Genomic DNA, 12,500 nt, shown 5'->3' on the forward strand with positions numbered 1-12,500 from the left:
TTTTACAATTTTCCTTTAAACAAGACAAAAATGAATGTGTGGGTGGTGTCACTATTGGCAAAAGTGACTGCATGAGTTGTTTTGAATACTTTAAATTTAATGAACAACTGATAAACAATGGTAATGGAAAGCAGAGGGAATTCAGTGAAGTATTTACAAAATATTAACGTTTTGCAGTTGATATTAAGTGCTTTCCTTTAATATTTTCTTCCTTTAATTATTTTTCTTTTAACTATTACTATCATACTGCTACATGAAAGCTTATGGTGACGCAGTTCCTTCCTTCTATTTTTCCACAAATCGCCACAGTACAAGACCTTGATAAAAAAGGGACGAAATAAATCACAGACACATTTTTCTCGTTACTCTTTGAAAATATTCTGTTCTTTGGCTTACTGTACTATATGACTAGACTACAGAAACAACATTACAACAAGTGTTTTTTCCTGAATTGCACATCAGACTGAGGGAATATACACTGCTAATGCATTACCATCTAAAGCATCTTCTCATTCACTGTATGATTAGATGTCATATACATACATACATACACACACACACACACACACACACACACACACACACACACACACACACACACACACACACACACACACACACACACACACACACGCACAGATATATATATATATATATATATATATATATATATATATATATATATATATATATATATATATATATATATATATATATATATATATATATATACATACACACATATATATACATACATATATATATACATATAGATAGATAGGTACAAAATTAATAAGGTAAACTGACTGCATTAACTACTTCAGCACTATCTATGGTAAAACTCCCTACCAAGGTGATTCCAGTGCAGTAACTGTGTAAACTGGATATGTCGATTTCACAATTTCAAAACATAATTCATATAACAATCTGCTTACTAAAAATACACATACCATAATCATTTACTCTGCTTGAAAACATACATATAACTTATCTGAAGAGAGCAAAAATGAAATTTCAAAAATCACCAAATATCATCCACATCCCCTGTTGCAAAAATGTCACCTGGACTCTCTATCAGGTTCTCCTTCATGGTTTCCTTTTTGAGGGCTTCAATGCTTCCATTGTAAGGAACTTCAGAGAATTCCGTCACGGACTTCTCGTCTTCGTTTTTCTCTTCCTCTGGCGATTCCTCTTCGTTTTTCTCCTCTTCTTGCGATTCCTCTTCGTTTTTCTCCTCTTCTTGCGATTCCTCTTCGTTTTTCTCCTCTTCTTGCGATTCCTCTTCGTTCTTCTCCATGCTTTCTTCTTCAGGGAAATTTTCTAAGCTGTTCTGGTCTTCTGGGAATGCTGAGCTGTTTACAGGACTGTCTCTGTCTTGAATATCTTCATTATATATTGGGTTGTTTGAAGTTCCCTCCACCATGGTGACAGATTCTGTTTCATTGAAATAATATGGATCAATATATCCATCTTTACTTACATTTTTTCTTATACATGTTCATGACAGCTAAATATATGTGCATTCTGCTAGTCAGTAAACTAACTCCAAGTAGTTTAGTTATATCAAAGGAAGTGAAACAGAGCATTCAATTGGTCAATATATTCCCTGATCAAAAAGTAGCATCTAGTCTTGCAATCTTTGTTTATGAAATAATTACTTTGTACATTACTTGGAAATAGAGTAACATAGAGTACTTGGAGAGAGAGTAACAAATATCTTAAAGCGCAGAAGTTATTCTGTTACAGCAAAAAATGCCTGGAGCTGGATTAAAATCACCAAATAATACCATTTACGTTTATATAAAAAAAAGAAAAAGAAAAATTGCTTTATTCAAATTATGATCAAAAGACTTTTTACTTCAAAAGAAAGAAAAAAATTAAATAAATCTTTTTCTTTCTTTTTCTTTAACCTAGAAAGAAGGTCTATAACTGACCCCCATCTCCTGGGCTCCGCTGAGAAATCTTGCGTGCAGACATGAGCCGGGCGGATCTGATCCTGGCCGACCTAGCGCGATCCTCCCCTAGCCTGCTGCCCAGGGGAATGTCCGTCTCGTTTTCTTCATCTTGCTTTTTCTGTGCAACTTTTCCCACAGATTTAGAGTTCACGTAATCCTCCTCCTCGTCCGAGTTTATCACTTTATGGGTGTCTGGGGAATACAAATAATAGCACTGAACAACTGACAATTTTTTGCTAAGTACATTATGCTTAGATATCAAATATGTTCAAGTCATTACAGCAAGTTCTCTACTCTATCTAATTACAACACAATTCAAAAGTTCTGTGTTCAAATAGGGGCAGGTAGCTTTGGAAATAAAAGAGGTAATTTGTCAAGATGAAACAATTGCCAAACATCATCTCAACTCAAAGTCTTTAAATCAGAACAGAGCCAAAAGAAGAAAAAAAAAGTCAAATTGAACTGAAAATAAAGGATAAACATCATTCTAAGGAAGATAATATAGGCCACCTGTATTGTTGATTGACCCAGAATTATCAATGGTGAGCTGAACTCCTCCTTTCATGATCTTATTAAGCAACAGATCCAAGTGCTTTTTCAGTTTTGATGTGTCGCCTGGCATTGTGAGCTCTGGAGCCACAGCAGCGTCCCTGGATCCTTTGCCCAACACAGTTCTCAGCAAGAAGGTTACACTAGCGTCAGTTGCCTCCTCCCAGCCCTAAGAAAATAATAATAAGGAATAGGTAAATTCTTCAATGGAAGTGCAGTATGTCCCTTAATTATTTGAAAATCAGTTTTAACAATGAAATAAAATCATTCTCAACATGGAACTGAATCATAAAACAGAGGCAACAAATTCACTTAAACTGCTGTAACAATACACTGCTTTCTTCATCACCTCATTTAAGCAGATGCAAGACGCAAAGCACATTACCTGATCCATTGAAGTATGGACTATAGGTGATATAGCAGCAGAAAGAAGGGCAAAATGCTGATCGGACAGGCCAACAGACAGGCGGACGAGCTCCAAGATTAGTCTTACTGCGCAACTCAATTGGCAACCATCTTCTTCTAAACCCTAAGAAAGTAAAGAGGAATGAATTCTTTTTATCAATATCATTAATAATAATCCAAAGTTATTTCTAAACAGATTACAGTATTTCAAATGATGCAGGTCATACAATGCATAACCAGAAATAAGTATTGGAATATGATATAATATCTTCCCACACAAAAAAAAAAAAAAATGATGCTGAGAAAACACATTAACAATTTTTGCTATAATCAAGATACATTTTAGAGATTAACAAAACTGCAAAAACAGTTACTCAATAAAACTATTTATAAAACGTAAAAATTCTGTAATATAATCAGCTAATTCAACCTCCACATCCTCACCCTAACGTTATCATTGATAACATCCGTAATCTGCAAGATTTGTTTATAGGTTCCCTCTAAGAGATTATCAAGGTTTGTGAGAGGTGTTGGCGTTTTGTCCTTGAACTTTGTCAACAGACGTCTCTGAACTGCACGAAATTGAGTGGCTCTCTGCACCAGCTGGCCCTGTGGATTGGTAAAAAGAAAAAAAATACATGAAAAATGAACTGTGAGAAGTCAAATACATGTAATTAGTAACCTTTCTTTCTTTCATCTTTGCCGATAAATGTATAAAATGTGATAATTTCGCAAAAATGTATGCTATTCATCGTATCAAACACGGCACCCAAGATGACATATGAGCTTAAAAACAAAGTTGCTGCCACATTTCTCTGATCCCAGCCCTTACTCTTACCATCAATTCTTCATGCTTCTTCCTGCGCAGAAAATGTGCATCAATTTCGCAGAAGAGCTCACTGATGGGAAGTGACGACGCAACACCAAGCACAAGTTCTTCCCCATCTTTTCTGCTTGAGTGCCCCCAATAGCTCTTCAGTCTTCTTACAACCTCACTGAGTATTACCCACACAGAGGGCAAACTATTTTGAAAAAATGGGAAAACATTATCGGTAAATTTACTAAAAATCATCTCTTTATTACATTTTCTTCATCCTACAAATAAATATCTTTAATAAAAACAATTCCTAATCCTTAAAATTACACTTTAACAAACACTGGATCATTATTTTACAATCTGATACACTCTAAAACCCCAAAATACAAACCTGTCTGACTGTAACCGATATCTGTTAGTGGTTCGTGAGGAGAGTATGGTCACACTTTGGCCCCCAAAGTACTCAAGACCGAGAGCTGTCGTCACACTTCCATCTAAGCTATAATCTGAAACGAATACAAAGATCAGCCTAAATGCATCACTATAAAAAAAAACAATATCAACAAAAATAATTAATGTAAAAGGATGCTTCATATTAATGACCCAAAAGTCTTTACATATAATGCAAATATCATTTTCCTAGCTCTTCACTGCAATATCCTTACACAATAATATTTGCATCCATTCAGAAAATCTGCATCATAACACATAAGAAGTGAAACCTCCTCATAAGTCTCATTAGGCAACACTACAATTAAAAAATATAAAAATAAAAAAATATATGCATAACATAGTCTCACACTAACTTATATTGGTGAAGAGAGCCATGTGCATTCCTAAGCATTGTTTTTATAAGAAATAACCATGAATCTTTATTTTTTACTGGCCTGACAATATGATACACAGCAATATGGAAAACTTTCTAAATACACAGTATACATCTGAATCTACTGTATTCCAACTTACCTGGAAACAATTCTGGCAGATTAACAGCTGGCTTGTTCGTTGATATTGTGATTTTGTGGTCGGCCTCCTTATTTGGAGCACTGAGTTTGGCCACCAACCGCAGAGGCAAATCCAGCTGTTGGGCATTTATTTTGAATTCATTTATCAAGATGACTCAATTTATTCATGAAGATTTTAAACACACGTGTCTAATCCTTTTAGTATAATCTATGTGCAAAACTTCCTAAATGAGAATATCTGACTTACATTTGTAGTGATGATTCTTGGTGCACCAGTGTGAGTAATGTAAGACGTAACAATGCCCACGGACAAGCTTGTGGGAATGTACTGATCAGCAAGGTAGAATTTCACCATTATCTGACTTGTATCACCTGTTGGCATTAAGTAATTTATAACATGATTAAAGTAAAAAAAAAAAAAAAAAAAAAAAAAAAAAAAAAAATTAAAATAATTCATAAAATTGCAGAGTAAGACAAGCTTTTCATGGAAATCAATTCACAGTATATCTACTTAAATGAATAAACACATAAAGCTACAAAACAAACAATATAATCAAGTACAGAAAAGAAGGGAGTACACAGCGCAATGTCTCACATATCGTCCGAAGAACAAACGTGTCTTGAGTGACGGTCAGCGGTTTCTCTACAGCAATATTGACTCGGACGGTGTTGAGAGGCGTGTGAGCAGTGAGCCGAATCACAACCGGGACTGCTGGTACACCCCCGTCGATATCCTGAACCCGTGTCGAGCCCGGCCACTTTTCCAGCTGCGTTCCTACCGTTCCTGATACGATGAGATCACCATCTCCTCGATTCATTCCAACAAGTGTGCCTAAAAGAAGAGAAAATTTATGTAATGGTAAAACTACAGCACGGAAAAAAAATTCTGGCCGTCAACTTACACATACTAACAGCTTACCTACTAATCTGTCTCTACCATATTTGCTCATTTATTCATTGATTTTTTATTTCTTTATCTATTTACTCACTTACCAATTTATCTATTTATTTATTCACTTATCTATAGATTCATCTATCTATCTTTTCCTTTTTAATTATCCTTTTTTCTTTTTCTTTCTTTCTTTCTCTATCTATATATCTATTTACATCTATTTTCTGTCTAAACCAGACTTTGAACTCACTGACTTGACCCAAACACCTGCCAATGCTGGACAAAGGACGAAAACTCATATACCTGTGTCCTTTGTGGATGCCTTTATGATCTTGTGAAGCTGAGCTAACTCCTTGTCAGTCTGGTCGTAGTTAATTTCCCTCGTCTCAGCAGGGGGAGCCACAAAGAGGGAGGGATCTGTTCCGAGATAAGATGCCTGCAGCTGCCCAGCATCTCCGAGAAAAACAAGGGCACCTTTGATACCCTGAGACCGAAACACAAGTTAGAAAATGTGATCTTATTTCGGAAACACTGTTGCATATAAAGGAATCAAAATAAATATCATGTTCAACACAACATAATATCATATAAAAAATATTATTATTCAATTTTTAAAGGGATGAGACACTTGAAGCAATAAATGTTACATTTCTCTGTTAAAACATTTTGATTTTCATGAGAAACAAGTAATCTACTTATTCAAACCAAAGTTTACAAGTATGATAATACCATTAACAAAAACCATGGAAATAATAATAACAATCACATTAACTATCAATATAACTGTAACATGACTAAGATTGTTAATAATAATAATAACAATGATAACAATAATAATAATAATAACAATAATAAGAATATTAATAATAATAATATTAATAATAATAATAATAATAATAATAATAATAACAATAGTCATAATAATAATAATAATCACAATAATGAAAATAATCATAATAAGAGTAATAATAACAATAATAATAATAATAATAATAATAATAATAATAATAATAATAATAATAATAATATTAATAATAATAATAGTAACAATAATAATAGTATTAAATAATAATAATAGTAATAACAATAATCATAGTAATAAATAATAATAATAACAATAATCACAAAAATAATAATAATTACAAGAACAACAATGGTAATGATAATAATAATAATAATAATAATAACAACAATAATAATAATAACAATAATAATAATAATAATAATAATAATAATAATAATAATAATAATAATGATTATAATAATAATAACAATAATCATAATAATAATAATAATCACAATAATAAAAATAATCATAATAAGAGTAATAATAATAATAATAATAATAATAATAACAATAATAATAATAATAATAATAATAATAATAATAATAATAATAATAATAATAATAATAATAATAACAATAATAATAATAAAACTTTAGTAAGACAAATAAAGTCCCTTAACATTACCAACCCTGCAAGGCACCCATGCTCATCTACCGTCTTTACAAAAACAAAATGATCTAAATCTAAATTTAATCAGAGTTACAGCATTTGTCCCGAACACTTGGGTTTTGCCAATTACAGAGAAGAAATATTTAAATTGTGGGTAGGACGTGTCTGATAGGGACGCATGTGACTGTGAGTGTGAATATGAGTGTGAAATGTGGGCATCAGTATGAGTATGAGTGTGGCTGTGACTGTGTGGGTGTTGGTATTGGTGTGGGTTTGGGTGTGGGTGTGGGTGTGGGTGTGGGTGTGGGTGTGGGTGTGGGTGTGAGTGTGAGTGTGTGTGAGTGTGGGTGTGGGTGTGGGTGTGGGTGTGGGTGTGGGTGTGGGTGTGGGTGTGGGTGAGTGTGAGTGTGAGTGTGAGTGTGAGTGTGAGTGTGAGTGTGAGTGTGAGTGTGGGTGTGGGTGTGGGTGTGAGTGGGTGTGGGTATGAGTGTGAGTGTGAGTGTGTGGGTATGAGTGTGAGTCTGAGTGTATGTGTAAGTGTGGGAGTGAATGCATAAGTGTGAGTGACTGTAGTCATGGGTGTGGCTGTTAGTGTATGGGTGGGAACGTAAAAAAGGAGGTGGGTGATTTGGAATAAAGGAATGCGCATCTGCTTGTATGATTTCATTTGTTCCGTGGTACTTAATCATGTTAGAATTTCCATGTTTCTACCTTAATAATTACACTAAAGACAGATTTAATCTAGAAGAAACTATTTATCTAAAAAATGTGGTAGAAAATCTTCAGCTCTATCTACCTTGGTGTTTATGGCCTATATTCTACAGCAGAATAAAAATCTATAAATTTATCAATACATGTAAAATTCCACCTTTAAAATCTGTAGAAAGCTGTAGGAAAGATGCATATAATATGAACAAAAAATAAATCTTTTGATCTTTCTTATAAATGACTCTGGACAAAGTAACTGCCATTTATTGACCACAATCTAAAAAAAAAAAAAAAAAATCAAATTATCTTGATATCTAAGCAACAAAAAAGAAATATGAACCTCAAAAATATGTTTTAGAAAAATTATACATTTCAAAATCCTATGAAAAAAAGCAATGACACTTGGCCATCTCTTAAACAATGTTGTGGTTATAAGATCAAAAGACATATGTTTGTTCATTCTCTAAAAATCTAAATCTACAAAGTTTTGATGTAGCCGAGGCAAGAATTATTAGAATGTCTTGCTTAACCTCTTACCCTTAAGAAACGAGGACCCTGTATGTTATAAAAATATGTCAATGCTTAGACACTTGTACACGGTATATATAATCACCTTATTCTAGAGTTACTAATAAATAATGCTACAAAATCATTAGCACAGCAATGCAATTTAGACTTATATATTTAGTTACTTATTATCCATGTTATAATTATATAAAAAAAATATGGAATAAATGTATCTGTTTAAATAAAAACCCTAAAATATTTTGTACTTATCATACCAATATGAATTTCAAAATATCTTCTTATTGTATACAGATTTTTTTATAAAAGGATAAGCGAGAATGCTAACACACAAAGTGCCCCCAAAATATTGGTTAGCACCCATGATGCACTAAAATTACCAAGATCCATAAAAAGAAGAAAAATTATGAATGGAGACAATAGATAAATATAAATAAGATTTATGTGCTAAGATCATTACATCTAGTTACATTACATCTAGTAATTCAAAAGCAATTCAAATTATTAAACTATAAAAGAAAACATCAAGTTCCCTATATCATGTTTGTAAGTGTTCTCTCTATCAATGAAAATAAACAAGGCTTTTGCAAAACACATAATTAATCTATATCTATGTTCAACTCCAGAGAGAAGGAAAAAGAGTAAACTTCCATTATAAACGCCCATTAGAAAAACACAGTTTACATTAGCAAGATCAGTTGAAGAGAAAGAAAATACCTTTTCCTAATGATAGCCTAATACACAGTATATAGTTTTCACTCTAGTCTAGAGCAGTCAACTCACATTTGAAAACAAATATATACAAGTTTAAGAATATGTTGCCTGGCAAAACACAAACCCCTTGACACAAATTAATAAAGATTCAAACACTTCAAAAATATCCAGAATGAGTATACACGCCCAACACTGAGAACAGAAATATTATATTCTTACCGGGAAATTGGCTCTAGAAAGCACAACAGGTGTGAATGGTAACTGCGATGCCCACTTCAACTCCGCTTCTTTGTACACAAGCAAGGTCTGTGTATGCGTAGCAACACAGAGATAGACAGCATTTTCTGTGGGAGAAATGCATATCTTAAGCTTACACTTTTCTAATGTGAATGTGAGTATGAATGGAAAATACAGGAGACAGAAGCTTTAGCAGGTATCTAAAATCAGCAACTTTGTGGACATACATACCCATAAGATATGCAGTAAAACAGGATGGATTGTACTCCAACTTCTTTACAAACTTCAACACTCCTGATTCCTTATAGCAGAAGATTGAATGATGAGTGAGGATGAGGATGTTTGTGGGTCCTTCTGGGGGGTTGATAACAAGAATGTCCAAGGCAGGCTCTCCTAACTGTCTCGTCCACTCTGCAGTCAACCTTCTCCCACCAGTTTTATTATTGCTCATTTCCTTCTCATTGTCTGTTGCCACAGCCACTGCCTGATACCTGAAAATAAGGAGTATGAGAGGAGGAGGAGGAGAACGAGGAGGAGTACAAACACATACATAAAGGCACAGTCTTAAAACTAGATGATAATATCCCTGAATTAATAAGCTGATACTAAATAACATATAAATAGTGTAAGGCCACAAATAAGTGGAAAGTTCTGATAATTTCTCAAAAGTATTTGTACATTTTCTATTTGGCATTATAAAAAATATAATTATAAAAAAACAAATGATAATGATATAATAATACATAAATAAAAAATAAAAATACATCAAACACCGCATACTTGTAACACTGGAGTGACCAGTCAGACCCCACTGTGATCAGGGAGTCAGACTTAGCAACATAGACCAGAGGTCCTGGAAGGAGGAATCCCGGCAAGAAGCTACTGAAGGCAAAACTCTCCTGCTCAAAAACTGTGATGCACACACACACACACACACACACACACACACACACACACACACACACACACACACACACACACACACACACACACACACACACACACACACACACACACACACACACACACACACACACACACACACACACACACACACACACACACACACACACACACACACACACACACACACACACACACACACACACACACACACACACACACACACACACACACACACACACACACACACACACACACACACACACACACACACACACACACACACACACACACACACACACACACACACACACACACACACACACACACACACACACACACACACACACACACACACACACACACACACACACACACACACACACACACACACACACACACACACACACACACACACACACACACACACACACACACACACACACACACACACACACACACACACACACACACACACACACACACACACACACACACACACACACACACACACACACACACACACACACACACACACACACACACACACACACACACACACACACACACACACACACACACACACACACACACACACACACACACACACACACACACACACACACACACACACACACACACACACACACACACACACACACACACACACACACACACACACACACACACACACACACACACACACACACACACACACACACACACACACACACACACACACACACACACACACACACACACACACACACACACACACACACACACACACACACACACACACACACACACACACACACACACACACACACACACACACACACACACACACACACACACACACACACACACACACACACACACACACACACACACACACACACACACACACACACACACACACACACACACACACACACACACACACACACACACACACACACACACACACACACACACACACACACACACACACACACACACACACACACACACACACACACACACACACACACACACACACACACACACACACACACACACACACACACACACACACACACACACACACACACACACACACACACACACACACACACACACACACACACACACACACACACACACACACACACACACACACACACACACACACACACACACACACACACACACACACACACACACACACACACACACACACACACACACACACACACACACACACACACACACACACACACACACACACACACACACACACACACACACACACACACACACACACACACACACACACACACACACACACACACACACACACACACACACACACACACACACACACACACACACACACACACACACACACACACACACACACACACACACACACACACACACACACACACACACACACACACACACACACACACACACACACACACACACACACACACACACACACACACACACACACACACACACACACACACACACACACACACACACACACACACACACACACACACACACACACACACACACACACACACACACACACACACACACACACACACACACACACACACACACACACACACACACACACACACACACACACACACACACACACACACACACACACACACACACACACACACACACACACACACACACACACACACACACACACACACACACACACACACACACACACACACACACACACACACACACACACACACACACACACACACACACACACACACACACACACACACACACACACACACACACACACACACACACACACACACACACACACACACACACACACACACACACACACACACACACACACACACACACACACACACACACACACACACACACACACACACACACACACACACACACACACACACACACACACACACACACACACACACACACACACACACACACACACACACACACACACACACACACACACACACACACACACACACACACACACACACACACACACACACACACACACACACACACACACACACACACACACACACACACACACACACACACACACACACACACACACACACACACACACACACACACACACACACACACACACACACACACACACACACACACACACACACACACACACACACACACACACACACACACACACACACACACACACACACACACACACACACACACACACACACACACACACACACACACACACACACACACACACACACACACACACACACACACACACACACACACACACACACACACACACACACACACACACACACACACACACACACACACACA

General features: G+C 36.5%; 1 protein-coding gene across 1 annotated transcript in view; it reads right to left on the reverse strand.

The window, feature by feature from the left end:
• Nucleotides 1-749: 749 nt before the first annotated feature.
• Nucleotides 750-12,500, reverse strand: part of LOC125026788 (protein PTHB1-like) — a 14,743-nt gene continuing 2,992 nt past the window's right edge. Inside the window, exons 2-15 of the mRNA XM_047615388.1 lie at nt 10,005-10,145; nt 9,456-9,715; nt 9,207-9,331; nt 5,887-6,067; nt 5,287-5,523; nt 4,939-5,063; nt 4,693-4,807; nt 4,118-4,232; nt 3,748-3,931; nt 3,354-3,518; nt 2,890-3,033; nt 2,466-2,673; nt 1,935-2,147; nt 750-1,434 (exon numbers count right to left, since the gene is read on the reverse strand). Coding sequence (XP_047471344.1) covers nt 1,022-1,434; nt 1,935-2,147; nt 2,466-2,673; nt 2,890-3,033; nt 3,354-3,518; nt 3,748-3,931; nt 4,118-4,232; nt 4,693-4,807; nt 4,939-5,063; nt 5,287-5,523; nt 5,887-6,067; nt 9,207-9,331; nt 9,456-9,715; nt 10,005-10,145 — 2,626 coding nt within the window. The 3' untranslated portion in view covers nt 750-1,021. The remainder of the gene's footprint in view (nt 1,435-1,934; nt 2,148-2,465; nt 2,674-2,889; nt 3,034-3,353; nt 3,519-3,747; nt 3,932-4,117; nt 4,233-4,692; nt 4,808-4,938; nt 5,064-5,286; nt 5,524-5,886; nt 6,068-9,206; nt 9,332-9,455; nt 9,716-10,004; nt 10,146-12,500) is intronic.

The sequence above is a fragment of the Penaeus chinensis genome, chromosome 7 (assembly GCF_019202785.1).
Source record: "Penaeus chinensis breed Huanghai No. 1 chromosome 7, ASM1920278v2, whole genome shotgun sequence".
In the NCBI taxonomy this organism is placed as follows: domain Eukaryota; kingdom Metazoa; phylum Arthropoda; class Malacostraca; order Decapoda; family Penaeidae; genus Penaeus; species Penaeus chinensis.